The 21,626-nt window shown below is 35.1% G+C and overlaps 5 protein-coding genes across 5 annotated transcripts; 3 read left to right on the forward strand and 2 right to left on the reverse strand.

Annotated features, from left to right (window-relative positions):
- Window positions 1-143: 143 nt before the first annotated feature.
- On the forward strand, window positions 144-903 carry LOAG_03186 (hypothetical protein; the record flags this gene model as incomplete). Its single annotated transcript, XM_003138723.1, has 3 exons — window positions 144-271; window positions 603-672; window positions 781-903. 3 exons carry the CDS (start codon window positions 144-146, stop codon window positions 901-903), a joined length of 321 nt encoding a protein of 106 aa, XP_003138771.1.
- Window positions 904-2,154: 1,251 nt separating this feature from the next.
- On the forward strand, window positions 2,155-7,947 carry LOAG_03187 (STE/STE20/KHS protein kinase). Its single transcript, XM_020446252.1, has 18 exons — window positions 2,155-2,307; window positions 2,377-2,486; window positions 2,658-2,857; window positions 3,292-3,438; window positions 3,522-3,594; window positions 3,677-3,871; window positions 4,211-4,292; window positions 4,422-4,562; window positions 4,669-4,839; window positions 4,941-5,073; window positions 5,272-5,465; window positions 5,600-5,831; window positions 6,033-6,177; window positions 6,362-6,572; window positions 6,696-6,845; window positions 7,054-7,218; window positions 7,373-7,452; window positions 7,676-7,947. Exons 2-18 carry the CDS (start codon window positions 2,380-2,382, stop codon window positions 7,767-7,769), a joined length of 2,520 nt encoding a protein of 839 aa, XP_020303382.1. The 5' UTR covers window positions 2,155-2,307; window positions 2,377-2,379; the 3' UTR covers window positions 7,770-7,947.
- A 1,604-nt stretch (window positions 7,948-9,551) lies between these two features.
- On the reverse strand, window positions 9,552-14,718 carry LOAG_03188 (adenosine 3'-phospho 5'-phosphosulfate transporter 1 PAPS). The gene is made up of 9 exons (XM_020446253.1): window positions 14,471-14,718; window positions 12,776-12,898; window positions 12,417-12,640; window positions 11,939-12,060; window positions 11,632-11,743; window positions 11,372-11,531; window positions 10,804-10,937; window positions 10,299-10,451; window positions 9,552-9,840 (listed from the first exon to the last, which is right to left on the reverse strand). The coding sequence occupies exons 2-9, from the start codon at window positions 12,894-12,896 to the stop codon at window positions 9,646-9,648; spliced, it is 1,221 nt and encodes a 406-aa protein (XP_020303383.1). The 5' UTR covers window positions 12,897-12,898; window positions 14,471-14,718; the 3' UTR covers window positions 9,552-9,645.
- On the forward strand, window positions 13,238-15,110 carry LOAG_03189 (hypothetical protein; the record flags this gene model as incomplete). Its single annotated transcript, XM_003138726.1, has 3 exons — window positions 13,238-13,419; window positions 13,836-14,082; window positions 15,012-15,110. 3 exons carry the CDS (start codon window positions 13,238-13,240, stop codon window positions 15,108-15,110), a joined length of 528 nt encoding a protein of 175 aa, XP_003138774.1.
- Window positions 15,111-15,423: 313 nt separating this feature from the next.
- LOAG_03190 (crooked neck) lies at window positions 15,424-21,556 on the reverse strand. Its single transcript, XM_003138727.2, has 14 exons — window positions 21,467-21,556; window positions 21,068-21,204; window positions 20,679-20,858; window positions 20,428-20,557; window positions 20,063-20,263; window positions 19,606-19,724; window positions 19,288-19,423; window positions 19,032-19,171; window positions 18,016-18,220; window positions 17,508-17,747; window positions 17,303-17,404; window positions 16,811-16,987; window positions 16,053-16,164; window positions 15,424-15,846 (listed from the first exon to the last, which is right to left on the reverse strand). The coding sequence occupies exons 1-14, from the start codon at window positions 21,539-21,541 to the stop codon at window positions 15,578-15,580; spliced, it is 2,223 nt and encodes a 740-aa protein (XP_003138775.1). The 5' UTR covers window positions 21,542-21,556; the 3' UTR covers window positions 15,424-15,577.
- Between the last annotated feature and the right edge of the window lie 70 nt (window positions 21,557-21,626).

Genomic DNA, 21,626 nt, shown 5'->3' on the forward strand with positions numbered 1-21,626 from the left:
TCTCTATTATAAGAGAGAGAGAGAGAGAGAGAGAGGGAGAGAGAGAAAGAGAAAAAGAAATGCAAACTGTAACAAATATAAGCAAAGAAATCATCTTATAACACATCTCTCACCTTCCATAACAATCATCGGAAGAAATAAAAATGACAATCACCAGTAAAAATGTGATTCTGAGCAATAAATCGATTCCTGAAGTTTATTCATCTCACTCATATTCCCATCGATCGTGGCTATTTTTTTGTCCCGCGATTCTTGACAACGTTCCCTTCCGGTTTGCGCGTTGAAGAGGTTAAATTACCACCAATGTTGCAAGTTACCCCACAAAGTTTAACGATGTTTCCTAAGGCTGAAGTTAACTTAAGAGAAGTGCCATATCCTGATATTTCATATCGTCGAAAAAGTTTTTCCCACCATCTAAGCTTCTCCAAATTCCTTTTCCTTCACTTCTTCGTCTTCCTACCTTGTGACAATTTTTCTGATGTTTTTGCCGACAAATGTGTTCTGTCAAAGTCAAGATTTCAATTAATTTAATGCGAAACTGATAAACATTTCTATACAAATAACAGGATGCAGGAGTGAAAAAAAAAAAAAAAACTAGTTAGAAATGAAGGAGAGGAAGAGGAAGAGGAGGAAAAGGAGAAGGAGGAGGAGGAACAGGGTGAATTAAGGATTGTGAGCTGAAGGTAGATGAACTATTGGATATATAATCTGTTGAATTATCTCCAACCCTTCTCCTCATTTTTGCCTGATTTTCATGACGGAATGGTTCTCCCTTTTTAGCATCATCACAGACTGTGGAAATGGGTTTCTCATCCTGCTCTTAGTCGCATGTCACATGTCACATCAGCTGATGGTAAGCCTCTTCCTGCCTTGTGCAACTGCGGCAGCACTGATCGAAGCTAGCATTATTGCATTTTCTATTTTACTTTATCCTCATAGTCCGCGTGTCTTTCCTAATTATTGACTACGTAAGCTACTTAAGTGGTTACGTGTTATTGTGCCTTCATGGAAACAGAATTATTCCTCCTTATTAACGCTGCCGATAAATGACTGGAATAGTTGTTCTGTATGGATATGGTGGTGGAATGCTTTCTTTAGCTTTGAAGTGATGCGGAGCATATAGCTCTAGTGCTCAGTGTGCCACGGATGAAAAGCCTTTGAGCAGACAAAAAATGGAGCTTTCAATTTTGATTTTAAGACACACTATCAAACAGGTCTAGTGACACGTCCCCTAGATTTTCTATTTGTCTTTTGTTATACAACTTTTCAGTAACTGGGGAAGAGAGACTGAAGTAGTAAGATTAGATCGTATTTTCGACATTTCTAGTCTGCTCTGCTTTGAAAATTTCTTATTCCCAGTTTTTGACATATTTTCTTTCGTTATCTCGAACTAAACCTTCTATTTCTATTCATTAAAACAATTCTTGTCCTTTCTCTTCCTCTTTTTTGTACTTGCAATGAAATCCAATTATTCCGAACTGCAAAGATACAAAACAGAGCTATCGCTATCCTCTGCTAGATGATATCTCAAAAAATTCTCATATTGGGGGATAACTCCGTTTCCTTCCCTCCCTCTCAGTCACCCGTTGGGATGAAGTTATTGCGTGTTGTGCATCACTTGCAAATTTTCACTGTTAAAGAGAACTAGTTGGAATGCTTGAACTTACGGTTTTTTTCCTATGTATGCGCGTGTATCCAGTCGTGTATCCAGTGTAGGAATATATTATTTAGAATCAATTGGAATATATTATTTAAAATTTAATAGTTGAGCAGTAACTATGGGTACTGTCACGGGATCCTTCCTGATAAGTTGATGCCAGCTAGAGTGAAATTGTTTTACGCTTACTTAGCATGATAAGATGGGGTCATGAAAAGTCATACTTGAGATGGATGATCAATTATTTGTCATGAAGTTCCAGAAATTAACAATGAAGGGGAATCGTGATGGGCGTAGTTCATTTTGTAAATCGTAACTATCATACATGAAGAATTCAGTGAATTAGTCCCTTCCTTACCTTCCCAATTTCAAATGAATATTATTAATGTTAAAGTTTCAATAATTTACTAGATGGAATTTCTGAACTCAGTTCATGAGAGTCGATAGTTACCGACGAGCAGATTTCTTCTTGGTTGGATGACTGGTTTATTTTTGGGATGTTATAGGCGTGGCGGCATTAGTTTCATACGGAGGGAGTAATATGGCTTGTGGTACCATTCAACATTTTGAGGAACATCTGTGAGTTTCGTTTTGCAACATCTGTCAGCATTTCCTTCTGCATATCCAGTCTTTGGCGGTTTTAACAACAAGTTAGTTCGAGTCGATTATTAATCTTTCTTCACCACTAGACAAGGTAAAAATATTTCACTGAATTGCAGATAATGAGTTTGGATGTTATCAAGCGAGCTGATCCAACTGATGACTATGAGTTATTGCAACGAGTGGGTTCGGGTACATATGGCGAGGTTTACAAAGCTAAACATATCAGGTTACATATAACAATTTATGTATAATGAATTTCAGTTTCCTTCACTTCTATAAGCTACAAGTTCAGAAATAAGTAATTGGGATTCGTTCGATATAGTCAAGTCAGGTCGAGATATTATGATATCTGTAACTCGGTATTATTATTTTGATTAACTCCCAAAATTTTTTGCAGGACTGGCGAATTATCTGCAGTGAAAGTCGTAAAACTCGAAGCTGGCGATAATTTTGCTGTTATTCAGCAAGAAATTTTGATGATACGTGGTTGCGTGCATCCAAATATAATTGCATATCATGGAAGTTATCTGCGTCGTGATCGATTATGGATTGTTATGGAGTATTGTAGTGGTGGCTCGCTTCAAGACATTTATCACAGTATGTTTTCATTTTATCTTGCTTTAGAATTTTTGAAATAGGTAATGTTTTTGGTGGAATATCGTATATTTTACGGATTATGCAATAAATATCGTCCGTTTTGACTGAAACAAAATGCACAACTTAGCTTTGCAAAATAAAGCAGTAATTCTTCACTTGAACTTCGTTTTCAAATGCTTCAGGCGATATAATTGGACATCTTCGTAATTAATAAATTAGGGTTTATTCTCGTCTTTTCAGGCTCTCTCAGAGTCACGGTATATGAGATGCAGGGGGACAGATTTCTGCTGTCATATCTCACAAGCGGGGGATCATGTGCAAAAAAAAAAAAAAATGAATCTGAAAAATAGGGAGTCCTTTTCCATATTTTGAATTGATATTTAATATCAATTCGATTCGACTTTATATAGAGATTTTGCAAAAATTTGTTTTAGTGACTGGTCCTCTGTCGGAGCTGCAAATAGCGTTTGTTTGTCGTGAAACACTGAAAGGTCTTCACTATCTGCATTCCAAGGGTATGGTACATCGGGACATAAAAGGAGCGAACATATTGCTTACCCATTCTGGTGACGTGAAACTAGGTAAGTAGCATTTTTTTGGTTTATGAGGACATTTGATTTTGGAAATTGGAACTTCTTGAACTTTAGTTTATGTTTCTGTTCAGCTGATTTTGGTATTGCTGCACAAATTACCGCTACTATTGGGAAGCGGAAGTCGTTCATTGGTACTCCTTATTGGTAAGCAGTTCTTGTTCATAATTAGCTTATTTATTTCTTTTGCCCTAGTTTCTGAGAAATTGTTATGTCTCTTCCTTATCAGGATGGCACCAGAAGTAGCATGTGTGGAACGTCGAGGTGGTTATGGTGTGGAATGCGATGTTTGGGCTGTTGGAATTACAGCAATTGAACTAGCTGAATTACAACCGCCACTATTTGATTTGCATCCTATGCAAGTTCTCTACCTTATGACAAAATCGTCTTACAAATCCCCAACACTTAAGGATAAATATAAGTGGTAAGCATTTTGTTTAAGTTCTAACTTGCCTTCATCTTGAATTTACTGAAAGTTCCAACTAAAAATGTAGTTCACAAATTATTAAGGAATAAATTGATTGTGAAGTCTCTCAGTCAACATTAAACAGTTGTTTAATGTTGTTTGTCTCACAAAATTTGCATGATGTTATGAATCGTCACAATTTTGATCTAGCATCTTAAAAGGAATTGTGGCACTTGTTGTCAGATTATTGCATTAGCTCGAACGCTGATTGCGATCTTGCTAATTTGATTATGAACGATTTGAATTAATACTCTGAAGCACCTGTATCACTATTCTATTGTAACTAATGCCTTTCAGGTCGCCATTCTTTCATGATTTCATCAAACAGTGTTTAACGAAAAATCCAAAAAAGAGACCAGCTCCAGAAAAGCTCTTAGCTGTATGGTTTCAAAAATTAATGAGCAAAGCGATTTTTTATTGTTTTGGTATGCTACAGAACAAATTCTAGTTCTTACAGGATATCATAATTATCTTTAAACCCGAATTTATAATTCATTCCTCATCTCAGAACCACCATTTCGTCCTTGGAGCGCTTTCCTCTCGAATGACACGCGATTTGCTGGATAAAGTTAACAATCCTGGAGGTGTGTCTTCCGCTTCCGTATTTGCTCGACAGTTTCCTGCAATGTATACGGATGATGATGACGAGGTTTATTTTAAACAGTGATTTCACGTTATTTTTATTCATTTTATGGCAATCAGTGAACTAATTCCCGTCTTCGAATTGCTATTACTCTTTCTTTTGGCCTATTCAGGGCGAGATACTGACAATATCGCGAATTAAGTCGCGCAGTCGTGCTTGTCCTCGTGCTGCGCAAGATGCAATACGTGTATGTGATGATGCAAATGCACTTATGGCTCGAATTTGGGAAGAGCCATCAACTTCCGAAGTCTCCGTTGCGAATTTAGGTCGTCGTTATCACGAGGCTCGTTTTTCATTGTAGATGGGAATTAAAGAAATATGCATTTATAACAGCACAATATTCTGTAAAAGATTTATCAGTTAATATAAATTTTTCTTCTGTAGGATCGCACACTTCCTGCCAAGGAACATCCACCACTACCAGATGTTGTACAAGCCTTGTCGTTGCTAAACGATAATGATGGTGTTATACATGACGTAGGTGATGAAACCCTTTGTTCGTCAGAACAAATTAATGGTGATGTTTTTCAAGTTACTTAATTCAACTGTTAGTATATTCTTAAATACGTTCTTTATCTGTCTCTAGCTTATGGCATAGTCATTAGCAGGGAAATTCCGAAGTATAAAAATGTAGAGGTTTACCTGGAATTATGTTGGATTGTTCTTCCTGCTAATGATATAAGAAACTTTGAGTCCATTCATAATATCACTTCAGGTTCATCTGGTTCGGATTTTTTCATGCCTCAACGTCCACCACGCACTAAACAGCCAATAAAGCGATGTTCATCTCTCGAATCACCACATTTGGATCCATATTTAAACGAGCAAATTAGGCATCGGGTTAATGGGTGCGCGAGTTATGCTCTTCAGCGACCTCAGACCTGTTTCGGATTGCCACCGACACCGAAGGTATTTTGCTGGAATATAAATCCAAATGTAATTATTGACTTATGTAGTGAAAAATTCTTTATTTGGAATTTTTAAGAACGTTTAGATTTTTTTTTGATGAATTCTATGCTCTTCAAAGTTCATAATTTGTGTAGGTCGCTATGGGTGCATGTTTTTCGCTCATCTTCCATGATTGTCCGTTACACATAAATAGTACCGCAACATGGGTTCATCCAAACACTTTACGACAGTTTTTATTGGTTGGTGCAGAAGAAGGGATTTTCACTTTGGACATGGATGAACTGCATGAGGCAGCAATGGTTTTGATACACAAACGACGCTGTTCATGGTTGTATATGCAGAAAAATATTCTGATGGCCGTACAAGGTCTTTTTATTCGATTTTTCATCATACTGCTTCAGAATGAAATTGAGGAAATGCATCATTATATTTTGATATAAGCCACATTATTCGTGGAAGCTAGAATCAAATAAAGGTTACTAAAGTATGCAAATCGGAATATGCTTGGCAAGAAATTCGTTTAAACGTGTTTCCTGAGTCTTTAAAATTTGTAAGATAAAGTTTTAGGAAGAACTCCCTATCTTTATCGTCACGACTTAGTTGCTTTGTCGCAGCGAAATCTTACACAGAGGATATCAAAACCTATGAATAAGATTCCTGAGAAGTACCTGCCGAAGAAATTTGCTATAACTACACGCTTACCCGAAACTAGGTATCTCTATGAACTGTAATTTTGAATTTAATTTTTCTTTTATTTTGGAACAACGCTCTTGTCCGTATGTGATTTTCAGTACTATCTGATAACTTCAAAAAGTTTGAAAATTCGAATTTCAGAGGATTTAGAAACATTTGCAAGTTTCGTACATTTTTCTAAATAAGCAATGATTAATTTATAGAGACGTTATACATTGCAATGTCGCTCGAAGTGGTGTGAATGGCAATGTATATCTCTGTTGCGCAACACCGTCTGCTGTAATATTATTCCAATGGTACGAACCACTGGCTAAATTTCTAATACTGAAAACAGTCGAAATGCGCATCCCTCACTTTCCACTTCGACCTTTTCAGTTGATATATTCTGCCGGAACAGATGCTGATTTTCCAAAAGTATGGTTTCGAAGTACTTTGTGAAGCATTTTTCAATACTTCTGTTTAGAAAAAATGAAATGAGGTTGTAAACCAAGAAATCATTTTATTCGCAACAAGTAACTGTATGCGTTTCATCTGCAGGTTTGCTTGGCGGTGTACAAAGGGATAGGACAGAAGTTTCATCTCCATTATGTAAATTTTAATGATGAAAGTGTACACTGTGACTTGGATGGGCAAGATCGAACAGAAACGATTTGTCTTAGCGTTGTTGCACTAAAACAAGTTGACAGAGTGATTTTTTTTTCTTTTTTTTGTTGAAGATTTGTGCAGCTTTTCAAAATTGATTGAGGCTGCTCAGCAGCAAGGTTAATCGAAGTAATTCGTCAGTAATTTACCATGTGGTAGAAATGTTTGCTGCTCTGAGAATAATACTTTCTTGAAAGTGTTATTTTATCACTTTGCATTTGGAGGTCGTTCTTTTCCTGAAAGATATGTTTAGGATGCATTGTTATTATGCTATGAGAATCGGTGCGTTGTGATCAATCAGAAAGGAGTTGTTAAGTCATCTCGTCTTTCGCCAGCAGAATTCAAATTTGGTTTTCAAATTGAAAATCTCGTTTCGCTTTCGGATTCAATTCTCGCTTTTTATCCACATGGCGTGCAGGTATTGAAATATGATTAAAATGTTCGTCAGTGGTAGTGAACACTAGAATTGGATTAGTCATAAAACCTCAAAATTTCTCAAAATGAGAAAAAAAAATGTGTGGCACGACAGTAATGATGGAAACTGGCGAAATTTTTACATTATTTAATTTCAGGGTCGTGCATTTGTTGATGGCTCAATTACGCAAGACATCAGTGATCCAAATAATATATATCAAGTTGTAGGAAGCGATAAGTAAGTTTTTTGGGATTCGTATAGGTTTGAAAGGGTGCGGATATTAGTATCCATGCGGTAATAATATAGCATGCTGGTGACCGGGGCGTAAACAAATTTTACTGGTGATTGAAAACCCACAGAATATTTTAATTTTCAAAATTGATGAAAACTGTTACTGTTTCATTCTAGGCATTATGATTGAGCTCTTCAAACTACTGGAATAAAATATTTGTATTTCTAGATTGGTAGTTTTAAAACGGCGAGAAACATCTGCAGTCGGAGATTTGTGCGATTTATGCATACTGACTGGACATGAGAGTACTCTGGCTGGTTAATAGATCCATGCTGTGAAATAGTTTGATCGTTCCAGCTAAGATGCGGCAGTTCTAGTATTTTACTTTGATTTTTTCATTAGTAGTTCCTTATTTCAATAGCTGTTTAGTCCGTGCTGAATTTTCCTTGGTCCGAAAAAATTATGGCATCAAAATTATTTGAGGCTTTAATTCTGAGGTGTAATAACTAGCATATATGTAATTGGTCTACGTACGGTGAGAATTTAGGATATAGTAGTATCCAGTAGCGTAAAAGAAACTTGGGCGAGTTTTTTCGGATTTCTAAAAGAACTTTAAATGAAATAAAGTAAAATTACAAAATTCAGCATTTTTTTTATTTTCATTTTCCACTTTCTTTTTCATTTTTTTCTTCCCTAAATTTTCATTTTCTCTCATTTCTATTACAGTCGTCTTCGTAATAGCAAGTGCTGAAGTCTAAGTCTGTGCCATTTGTTTTGGTTAACAGAAAAATCAGTTAAGTTTGAATTAAGTTGTGGAATATAACGAAACAGTAGAACCTTTGGCTGGCAGCACTAAAGCAATGAAACTTATCGGTTTAATAATGAAATTGTTGGGACCCGTTGAAATTCTTCCCTGTTGCGAAATAATTTGTTACTTGGGATTCTTTCTGAATATCAGCTCTTATTACTCTGCTTCATTCTTCTTTCCTTATTTTGAAAACTTGCAATTTTTCTGTATCTTGCCGCACAGTTTGGATGTATTCATGTATTGTTCAATTTATGCAGCTCTTTCAACTGCGTGATTTTTATTTAAATTTTCTATGCAATTGAAGTTTCATATATAAAGATCAACTTTCGAAGCTAAAAACTCTCTGGGGATAAGGACTGAGTTGGCACCTATCCAGGTCCTCCTATAGTGGCTATTCGAATGGTTTAATGACACCTCTTCTCGATTAGACCCACTGTCAAGTGTTTGTTTGCGACCAGTGTGATGGCTAACTTCTAGCTCTTTTTTAACTTCTTTTTTAACAGTTGAAAGTTCTCATTTTATAAACGACCGCTCGTCAGTGTTTGTTGTTCTCTTTAAAAATAAATTATTTCTAATATTAGCATAGCCTCTCGTCGAGTCTAACTAGACTGATCATCATAGTTTCAGAATAGAGTTTCGAATAACGCTGAAACCAAAAAATATATTTGGGGGGATTCAGATAGAGAAGAAAAAATTTAGAAGCCGGCTTAATTCTACGATTTTCAGCGAATATACGGGATAAACAGGCCATTTTTTGATCTACTGGTTGGATTATATCAATATTTATTCAGAATTCGTTTCCTCTATAGGATACCCTTTATCTCCAAAATTATGGCTTCTTGCTGGATGAAGTTGAGGGTTTTTTACCAACCCGAAACATTATTCAACAGCTGTTAATGAGCTGAGGTCAATCAGTTGAATGTGGAATAAACATACTCTTCTTCGCCCTGCGTTTTCTGGGATAACATACTCTTCGCCGTGCGTTTCAGGTTTGCAGGTTCCCTGAATATCGCTGGAAAATCTATCATTTAATGAAATACAAGGCATGAATATGATAGGAACAAATGAAATAGATACGGTGGAAACAGTATTCACAGTACAAATTTCAAATATTTCAGAAATTGAAGTCATAAGTTAGAATAAGTAGTGTAACTACTGATCAAAACTAAGCCAAGAGACAGTGTAAGGTTTTTAGTCATCAAACCTAAAGAGAAGTCTAATTATCCGCGGAAAAAAAATAAATCGAAATCAAATAAATTTAATAAATTTCAAGTAAGAGGAATATAAAACAAATGAGGAGAACCAATTCAAAAATTTTATATTCAAAACAAAAAGAGCTAAAACGTTGTAGACTTCAACTTCCGAACTGCAATGCAAAATTTGATATCTTTCAAGTCTGATGATGGCGAATGTAAATAGTGCCAAAAACAGCAGTAAATGTTATTAACAAGCCAAACGTAGACCAAGCAGACATCGGATGATCATAGGCCACCGCTGAAAGTAATATGGAAAGTATCTGCCGCAGCGTCATCATCACAGCAAATATCATAGGCCCAAATCGTTCAATGGTTATATAAATTACAATCTGAAAGAAAGTTCATGAAACCAACTCCTCAAAAAACACAGAAATTCAAGTCTTCATTTTAATGATTTAAATAAGAGTGCATAATTACATGCCCCAATTATGAAGGCTGGACAGTAAACTTGATAAAATGAACAAACTTATTAAGGAGGTCATAAATAGAACTACTGAAGTGATTACATAAAACCTCAAGGAAAAACTGCGTACTTTAGAGACAAATTTGGAAATCAGCAATTTTTAAGGTTACGTTTTAGCCTAAATGGCTCCCGATAAAGTAATGAGAAACTAAGACACAGAACAAAAAAAGAAAAGAATTTTAGATGAAAACTGATAAATTACACTACCCTTTCATTCTCCGAGGTACTAACCAATGTACAATAAAAATATTTCAAGCGCGAGATGTGAGCAGTGAGACAAGAAATAAATTTCCCTCACTTCGTTCTTTCAAAAAGAAATTAAACCTGTCCTAAAGCGCCTGATAAAGACAAGAAAAATATATCTCGGCCAAATCCTTCATGAGTTGCTAGAAAACGGAATGGTGATAGAAACGTTCCTTCTTCGATAAGTGTTACAAAGCATAAAATCATGCTGAACATATTTACACCAAACATCATCTGAAGAACGATAAATGAGTGAGCGAAAGTCCAAATTTAAGTTTAATATTCGCAGTGAGATGATTACGTTCGCTATAGCCATTTTATCCTTTAAAAGATAAGCTTTTATTACACAGCTTCGATTATTTATTTCCAATATTTCCTATTAGTGGAGCTTTTTATTGAACTTTATTCAGTAAAACAAATCAGGAAAGCATACTCCGAAACAGTCAAAATTCCCGACGTGATAATTGCTAAAAAAAAAAGGGAATTCATATCATATGTCAATTCCCAACATTCAAGAAATGAATGGTAACTTGTTCCGAGTTGACGATTCCATTACTTTTCATTCAAAAAGATTTCACTGAAAAACCTGGTATCTGGAAACTCGCGGCCGAACATCGAAGAGTTTCTTTTGCCAATTCAATGTGAAAGCATCAAATAAAAGATAACCAGACATCAAGCCAATCCCAGAAACAGTAGTCACCCAATCGGAAGACGAAACTGCTACAACTTTATGAAATTACCAGCGACGCGCATATATATTTTGATAAAAAATCAAGAAAATTCGAGTACTAAGTAAAAATTAATATTTAAGAAAACTGATCCCAGTTCTTATGAGGTTTTTTTTGTATTTGTATTTGTAATGGAGAGACAAGGAACTTCATGGAAACTGGCAAGATTCATATTACTGATTGGATCTTTTCAGCTCATTCACTTTCTACTTCAATTTTTTATCTCGCCACTTCACACAACTTTGTTTTTCACCAGAAAATAAAATAAAGAAAGTCTATCCATTTTCAGAAGTTTTTTGTTTATTCTATCCACTTTTGAAACCATCCGGATTTTCGCAATCACTAGCTTTTTTCCTTTTTATCACTGCTATCAAAAAGTCTTTAAAATTTTTGTATCTTCAAAAACGCTTTCTTTAGAAACGTTACTGTTAGATCCAAATTCCTTAGAGCTGTTTGACAAAAGAAACAATGAAGCTCCAAACGCAAGCATAACAGTACAAGCGCACTCGCTAAATCCATAACGTTCACCTCTGATAATGAAGCCCATCAACATCGTTGATAGCACTTTTGATGCTTTGCAGACTGTCTTAAAATAAAGATACAAAATTTAATTTCACAAACTTTGATTGTCAAAAGTTGGCATCGTACTGAGTTTTAGTAGTTACTTCGCACTGATTTGAGTTTACCTGAGTTGGGAATGAAACGAATTTCAATGCCTCGTACTGGCACCATGATGAAAGCGTATTGGAAAAGGATGTAAAAGAATGTTTATAAAACGGCGGAACGTGAGGAGGTTCTCTGTAATAAATTGGCGATTTTGAATTATAAAGTTACCTCACTATTGACTTCCACGCTCGCAATTTGTCAATTACAAGGTTTTTGCCTTCTCCATTTATTTGTATTATTATAATTTTTAAACTGTAAATTTGATAATATTTAACGAATCTCGTGAGATTTTTCATAGAGAGATAAATTATGAAGAAAAAAAAAAACCTTTTCCAATTTACGATCAAATAAGCTGTGCATAGAATAATGGCAAAAACGCGATTCATGAAAACAAGGAACTGAGTATTTTCAAACTTGTTTAGCTGATGATCCACCGTTGATAAGTAAGTCTGGAATAAAAACAGTCAGTCTTCCCAACATTAGTATCCGAAAGATACCTAAGTAAATGTCCAGAAACAATTAAACAAAACGAGAACGTCTTCATTTACCTAACTTCTTTCTTTTTTTTTTGAATAACTCCCATTCTTTAGTATGACGCTCCATATATATGCTTCTACAATTTATGTAGAAAATGTTTTTATGCTGGAAGCAATAAATTGATGCATCGAATAATCCATCTTTGCAAAAAAAATCCAAAAGAATTCAAAGTCTCAATCCGATCTGTCAGTGTTTATTCAACAGATCAGTACTGACTGATCTGTTGAATAAATATTAAACCAAAAAGTCAATAGCAGAATTTAAAAACCTGCGTCATAATCCGCTCTTGGATATAACCCATTAAAATAAGAGTGATCTGAAGACTTGAAAAACATAAAATAAGATAGAGAGAGTCACCGCGGAGATTTTTTTTCCGCGAAACGATTGAGGTCAATTTTATCGAGTCAGAAATCACCAAACTATACTCAGGTTTTCCAAGCGCAAAACTGCGTAGGAATGAATGAAACACTGTTGCAGGCCGGAACCCATCTTCTGGAAATAAAGCTTTTTATATTAAATGTAACAGGTTCATGATGTTCTATCGAATGATAATTTATATTCATCGCAAAGTGATATGATAGCCAGTGACATAAATTTATGAAATATTCCCATTAAAACACATCTTACCGGCAGCTCTTCGACGAACATAAAAAACCAAGAGAACTACAGGAATCGAGACAGTTCCATAGCTCAAAAGAATAGAGAAAAATCGCATAAGCCAAAAGTCGTTCAAGTAGAATGTAATCATAGCTAAAAAGAATTCCATACAATTGGTGAAAAAAATCTTTGAAACTTGGATGCACCACTGTCTAATTGAAATAGCAGTACCGATTTATTTCCATTATCACTTTTAGATTTGATTTTTATGGCTACAATTCTTAGTGATCATTTTCTTGCTCAGTATCATGGCAATCGTTTCAGGTTAGAAATAAGAAAACTATTATTTCTGGCAGTAATTAGTCACAGAGCACAGTTATTTAAACATGTCCTCATTCAGTGAAAAGGGTTGGTACTGTCAATGAGGGATATTTTTTGGCTGAATTTAACAGTTTCAGATTTTTCGAGTAATGTTTATGCGTACCCAAAAAAATGAGTGTGAAAACCTGGCATGAACATAAGACTGGATATGTACAATTCGTACGCATGCTCATACTCATCACAATTAGAAAACGCATACATATCAGCTTTCAATTTTGCTTAAGTATACACAAGCACGATTACTTCAGTACCCTGGTTCATTATGACCGATATCAAATGCCGTTATCGAGTGAGTACTCTGGTGAAATTAAAAAAAAACCCAATCGCTGCTTAGGCTTATTATTCCATCGAGCGCATTTCTTTAAAAAATATTTCATTTTTTTCCAAAAAACCAACCAAAACTTGAAAACACCATAAGGAATTTTTTTAAATTTCCTAACTAACAATTTCTATCGGGGATTTGAAATATATAGCAACTAAATTATTTATAATATATAGATATCTTTTTCTATTTATTCTGCAAAATTTACATCTGAACAGGGTAACTGATGCAGCTGGACCTTCCAATAGATATAGGAATGAAGATCTAAAGTAAGAAGCACCATACTATAACATCATATTCTTCGCTTCTCGAGCCTACCTTAATGAGAAGCAACAATTTTGCAACAAATTCTAACATTTTTTTCGAACATTTACAGCTCACTTACAGGCTGGATGTAAAACAAACGAAAACCCCAGCACTCTATAAAAATATCTCATCCTTAAATGCTCAATCGGATTGTCGTCCTCACTTAAAAGTTGTTCTACCATTCCAGTTCACTCTGGAAATGGCTACAAATAATGCAGTGACTCTTTCGTCGATTTTTCCCATTAAATCCACTGCATTTTGTTTAATCATTAAAAGTGAATTAAAACTCTCGCCAGAGATGATAGTCTTTTTGGAGTGCGAAATGACTGTTACAATATGCTCTATCTCCACGATTACTGCATCTAGAATTAGCTGTCTCTGATATAAAAAAAAAATCGAACGACCTTAATTAGAGAAGAAATAACAAAACATGAAGTGCAAAGTAATTATGACAATTCAGGTCCCCAGCCATTGCGACTAATTTTCAAAGAAAAAAAAGCAAAACATTACCATCCACAAATCTACTCTTTCAAAAAAAACCTCCCAAAAATCGGTAAATCAATTCCGCTTTTTCCACTCAGTCAGTTCATTAATAATAACTGTTACTTTTATTTTACAAATTAATAGGATAAATAAAAAGCATATCGGGATTATCTGATGTTTTACGTTTTCCTAGCACATGAAAGCAGCTCGATTTTTTTCTTCCAAAAACTCACCGAAATGACAGACGATCCTCACAGGTTCGGGACATTTTCTTCATTCATTATCTTCACGGAATCACCAAAGAACTGAACAAAATGAAACAACCAATATTCATCTGCTCTCTGCATACCAATCATTTTTCACATTCTATGTTGTAATTGAAATAAGAATCAGGAAGCTGGCAATCTTCTCATTGAGTGGGAAGAATTCACTCAAGTTCTAATTCCAAATATCAGGTAACTCTAAATTTCCAATCCTAAAAAAATTATTTCAACGAAATGAATAGTCCAGCGTTGAAAATACTAAAAGCAAAAATAAACGACTATGAAAATAGCACATATATCCAACGCATATAATGCAATGGTTACGTAGAGAAGAGAAAGAAAACCTATATGAAAAATTGTAAGAAATAAATGGGTCAGGATAAGTCACTCTCCATGTATGAAAAATTGAATAATCTCAGGCGCGACACCTGGTATTCATCGCTTCTTTCACTAATAAATCGAAAATTATACGAATTTGTTAGCCAGTTTTAGGCTACCATAACTGCTACAGGCTGCAGCAGTTATAATACCAAAAAGAATGCAGTATTTTTTGGCTGAACAACTTAGTAAAACAGAAAAACAAACCAAAATAGAGATGAAACGAACGTAAAATTGCCCAACTCTTTTTTTTTTTCAAAAATACGAGAAAAACCGATCCGCCACAGAAACCCCAGGAATCTGCAACACACGACAGTTCCCTTCCTTATAATGAGACACCGCTCGGTTTTACACTTCATATAGTATTGAAAACTAGCAATAAATACGAGAAAAATTAATCTATATTATGACATGATAAAAAGTGCTGAAGCTTGCTGAAATATTACAAAGGCCTGATTTGAATAACAATTTATTTCATCGAATATAATGTGGAGAATTATGCACATACTAAAAAAAACAGAGCAAATTCAAAAAAAAAAAGCTTTCTGATTTTTTTGAATAGTATGAAATTGGATCGATATGTACAGACATTCCACAGAAAACAAAATACCAAAAACCCTAAGATTTAAGCAATAAAATACGAAAAAGAAATGAAACAACCATCAACCTCCATCCCTCTACTCCTTCCTGTGAAAGCATTCAAGATTTTCCAGACTTTAAACCAGAATCACTATCCTTTGACTCATAATTTGAGTCAGAATCACTACCCGACGATGATGAGGAGGATGTCGATATATCAGTATCTGAGTCATTCTCACGCACTTTTCTCTCTCTTTCTGTCGCTTCATCTTTGATATCACTATCCCCTATGTCTTTATCCGAATCTTTTTCCACTGACAACGCTGCTTGTGTAAGTTTTTCCTTCCATCTTCGGGCAGCTTCGAATAGTTTCATGCTTCCTTTTGAAGCTAAAATGAAAACTGTGATATTACTGACATAATATCCTTACTGATGTCTTCTTTAGTAATAATATGGCGTATTATCCTATAGTTTATGATATCATTGCCATATTATCAGTAAAGAACACATACACCATAAGCATAGATATACGGATGAAAGGAAATGAAATGTTCGAACATTTGGAAAAATATTTGCAGTCAGGATTGCATCTTACTTTGTTCATCTGGGAATACGTAATCGAAATATTCCTCCCAACCAGCATCCACACCATCCTCGGTCTGAATTTGACGACGTTTTTTCACTTTTCTTGGCATTTGACGAGAAACCTAGAAAATTACTCTTATGATTAATAAATTTTGACCGAGAGTGCCTATCAGGAAGTCACGAAATAGAGAGAAATGGAAGATTTAGAAGTTACACAGCGAAGAGAATTCGGCCAAACGAGTTTTGTTTGGAGAAATAATCACTAAAAGAACGTGTTTGATAAACAATAAGGCTTTTTCCCTCACTTCTCTTCCCATTAAAATAAATGTTATGACAACTGCTCAAATTCTATTGTGATTTCGATATAGATAAAGTAAGATGATAAATTCAGTTATAAGTCAGCAACAATTAGACATGTATGACGATTCAAAAGAACCAATAAACAATAGCCATAAAAAGGTTGACGAGGTTCACAATAGAGGAAATAAAGGATTTCACTTTTTAAAATGACTGATTCTAAAAACTATAAGATATAAATCAAGCAAGTCTGTTGAAAAAGAGGTACGGAATACGAATAGAAGTACGAAAGATCTTCGAAATACGAATAATATAGTTAGAAAGAAATTTAACCAAATAGCTTAGATTGTGCCGCAAATATATATTATAATATTCTCGAAATCAATAATACTACTTACTGTTGTTACAGAATAATCTATTCTCAAAATATTATTATGAATATTTATTCTCGAAATCAATAATACTGCTTACTGTTGTTACAGAATCCTCGTCACCGTATTTAGTTTCAAATAACATCCATGACTCGAGAAGTAACAACCTTTCTTCTTTTTCACTACTTGCTAGATTCCTGTTGGCGCGTTCATAAGTCTTACGCGCGCCTTCCACACCACTTACTAATAATTCAAATTCCGCTAAACTTATCCAAACCTGAAAGAATTATGAAAAGAAGAATTCTCATCACCATTATTTTGGAATTTTTATTTTTTTTTGAAGAACCGAGGTTGAATCTGATTTATTAATATTTTTATTGACTGCCCTTCCTCGTAAGAAATTTACTTTTTCAAAAATATGGGTAGTGTTTGTCTATTCCGAAGTGACAATCCTTTCCTATTTATTCTTTTAATTTTCAAACCCAAAGCCAAAACGAGGGATAAAGTAAGAGGAAGAAAGAACTAAAGTTAAGGTTATCATGCCAAAAGAAAGCAGCCAGAAATTTCAAGAAATACGACTGGCAAAAATAACTTTTATGTGGTTCGTCCGTTCCAAAAGACTACTATATAACTGTCGAGCTCGACCATATTCTTCTTGACTCACTTCGAAATCAATATAGGCTTTCCATAAAACCTACAACAAACTAATTGAGGTTTTAAAATATTCTAGTCACTTATTCAACAAAATTACTCCACTTCTACTTTCCAAAGATGAAGAATGTAATTTATGGACAAACTTCAGGCATGTCCAGTGCAGGTTGTTGTACAGCTAACGCGAAAATTGCACGTGCACGGTCAACATCGCCGAGAAGCGTTTCCATTTCAGCGAATTTAATCCAAGTATTACTATTTTCCGGAGCGTATTCCAGAAATTTCCCATATAAAACTCGACATCGATCAAACTCACGTAGTTGCAATTCAAGATCTATGTAATTTCGAAAAAGTTTATTTCGAGGACACATTCCAATTGCATTTCCCTGCAACTGCCCAATTATAAAAATACAATTCCTGGAGCAAAGTAGTGTTTGGTGTATTTTTGCATATTATTTATCAATATTTTAATAATATTTCGCATATTCTATTCAAAATTTCATCCGAATCGATTTCACTTACTTGTTTCTCATAGAAATTTACTCTATAAAATTACTCTGTAGGAATTTTTTCTCTATAGAGCTTACTCTACAAAATTTAGTTTATAAATTCTATTTCAAATGAAGGATAGCTAAAAATCATTTTGAAACACACCATTATTTTACGTGCATCAGATAAGCGAAGTTGTCGCACCTCGAAATAGGCAAACATCACCCATATTTTTGAAAAAGTGAATTTCTTATGAGGAATGATTTGTAAGCAAACTTTGTAAACATCTCGTGTTTTCTCTATGTCACCAATATCCAATTCCTGATAAAGAGCGTAATTGATCCATAAATAAATGTATCGTCGCCAATACCTGCTCAACAAAAAGCAATGATTTTAATGAAATAGTTGACTTCACTATTTAAATTACTCCCAAAATGGCCGTTTCTTCAGGTATTATGAATTTCATGTCTTATCCATGGACAACCGTTTTGTTGAGAGGGAGAAGCTTGCGTGCCCTCACGAGATTATGAGCTCACCTGGTGATGATTTATAAGTCTCATGTGTCAGAAAGATCTCAAGTGAAGGGTCAGGTGCGGTGTGTTCACGGTCAGGATGAGCTCGTTAGCCTCGGGGCAACCATTCTAGAAGAAGGACAACCCTAACTATAAACTTGAACAGATAAAGCTCGTTTAGCCCCATAAAGCGATCCACCTAAGAGAAGGAAATTTTAAGAAAACAACGTCCTTCACCACCACCGCCCTAACTTGTTAGGCCTTGGCAAATGAACCCTGGGAGTAAAGAGTGGGGCCAGTTTTGCGCACGTTGTGCCTCACCCAAAAAATTCACTGCCAGGCTGGAAAGATATACCCATATTTCTAGCGTTTGCAGCAAGTGTGAGTAGGGTCCTTCCAAATCTTTGTTCGCGAAGCCTAGCCACGATGATGATAAATTTCACTTTTATCAAACATTTCACCTGAACGGACTCCATCATAACGACTGTTTTTTTTTACCCAGCCGTTAACAATAATGGGTATGCAGACACCCACAAAATACATAAACTTTCTAATCTTTTAGTAGAACTGAAGTATAAAATGTAACTTAACATTTTAACTATACTCCACAATACAAATGGATTCGTATCTACACCATGATTTAACTGAAATGACTAATTAAAAAAATACCTCTTTTCAGGTTGCAGAGGTATATTAGCTATCGCTCTCTCAAATGTATCTTCCATCTCTTCACGATGAATTTTCTCATTTTGTAATAAACGAATGTAATCAAACCAAGCATCATAATTGTACGAGTTTTCAGCAATTTGCTGAAATAAATTTAGTTAAATTTCGAATTTATCTGTTACTATTCAGAAGCTCATTTTATAAAAACACAAAATTCCACCAAGCACCACCATTTGTGCAGAAATTCACGATCATTTACCTCTTCGTATTGATGGCGACGCTTACTAACAATTACATTTTCGATCCCCATCCTCTCCCCATACTTTTTCTCGTGTATGGTATAAAATTTGAATATTTCACCAGTTCGATCAGCCGGAAGATGGTCCAATCCATACCTGCAAAATCATACAAACGCTATAAAGTTAACTTCCATTCTGATTGGCATAAAAACCAATCACTTGTAAAATAGTCGAAATTTAACTACGACCTATAACTCGACATCAAAGGCAACAGATGCACCACCCTGCATACAGTAAACAAAATTCTGCAAATCTTCGAGGAATTATGGTCAAGATACCTATAGATAACCCTTGATCTTTCATGCTCCTTCTGTCGTTCTTCGAACTGAGCGAATGCAATCAGTAACGTTTCACTCAAATTTTCCTCCCCAAAATATTCCAATGCTCGCTCATAAACCTGTGATCAACAATTAAGAAATGCAGAAATTGCAAAACTAACAATTAAAAAAAATGCAGAAATTAACAATCACTGCATGATTTTGAAAACACTGATTACGATTTTATAACAAAGTTGTAAGAAATTAAACTGTTGTTCTGAAATACCAGTTCAGTTTTTCAAACAATTATTTTACACATCGACTTTTTCAAGCATATGCAAGTTAAACAATTACAGTTAAAACACCAAAATGTTATTTTTCATCACCCCCCCCCCCCGTCATTATTTTTTCTCTATCATCAGGAAAAATATTTTAAAAAACAACAGAATGAGAACTTGTGGTCATCCAAAACACCTACAGTACGGGCATTTCCAACATAGCCGAATCTTTCTTCAAACTTTGCATAACGCAACCACTGTTTTACATCATGTCCGTGAACGTGAAGAAAACGCTGCCAAATAGTACGTGCACGGTCGATTTCTTTGTAACGTAACTCGAAATTGACATATGTTTGCCAAGCTTGTTCTGGTGGTTCCCATTCCATCCAGCGTTCAAAAACCTAAGCTAAGTTACACAAAGTACGGAACCATGGAATCTACGTCAATGATTGCGGATGTGAAGTTAGTTTATCCCTGCTCTTTCCCATAAATCCCTCAATAAATACATGTACAAATCCTGCATAAATGAAGTGAGGTGTTCGGTTAAAATAGCAAAAAGCTTTACTTGTCTTGCTCCAGGTATATTCCCGATCAATTCTTCCATGTATGAGTATTTTAGCCAGAATTGCGTAGCTCGAGGCAAAATGGTAATTGCTCTATCCCAAATATTTCGTGCATGATTAATCTGTTTGTTTCTAAAAATTTGTGAAGACAGATTAATCCATAGCCGTTTCAATATAAAGAAATATGACACATAAGAGACTTCTCGTATCAAGCTCAACTAAAATGCTACCCTAAGAAAAATGAAGAATTTGCCTCATTTCCATTTCCGCATACTGGAGCCAAAGCGTTATAGAACGATGATCAGTATCAAGTGCACGCTCAAACACTGAACGAGCTCTTTGCATTTCACCTATATTTTCCTCCCATTTTGCATATTTCACCCAGTTTGCTATCTGCGAACGGTTTTTACGAATGTTATCTTCGAATTCCTTCCTGAAACCATGGAAATGCACCAAAAATTATTTGACTTTTCAATATATTCCATATTTGGTAATTCAATAGCAACAAAATTCCAAAAAGTTTTAACTCCAAAGGCCTAAATTGAATTTGACATCTTTATTTCTTCCTAACGATTGGATTTAGAAATAACATTTATTAAAGGATGAGAAGTGCAGTGTGATAATAACTTTTTCGACGCATACCTTCGTTTCCGCTGATATTCGGCTAGCTCTTCTGGATCGGATATTTTAGTTTTTGGCGGTGGTGCAACAATTTCTAGGTCACGTTCCTTTGCTTCACGTAACAACTGCTCCGCTGTTATTTGTAGAGCTGCCGGAGCCTGAAAGTATCAATAGAAATGCACTGAAAATCTAAGTCTAAAAAACAAAAAAAAGGACACAGTATAACCCCTTCCCTCAAAACCCGAAGCAAAAAATCTGTCGGCAAATACTACACATAAATAAAAGTTCGTGAAAGCACAAATTTAGCACTGAATGCAAAGATTATAAAATTTTAACATGGCTACTACATCTAACCCAGACTAAGAATTGAAAGCGAAACTGAGTTATCCGTTGATGATTTTGCTTTCAGAAATGACATACTTTGTTCTTTACTTTAGCTGCTTTCTTTGGCAACCGCAATGGCTTATTACCCGGCACCTCTTCGAAATCATCCATCGTTTCTTCCTAAGAAAAAGTATAAAGACATAAAGATGTTGTTCTTATTGAGAGACCTAAGGCCACAAGTTCGCCACCAAATCTA

The sequence above is a fragment of the Loa loa genome (genome assembly GCF_000183805.2).
Source record: "Loa loa unplaced genomic scaffold supercont3.5, whole genome shotgun sequence".
Lineage (NCBI taxonomy): Eukaryota > Metazoa > Nematoda > Chromadorea > Rhabditida > Onchocercidae > Loa > Loa loa.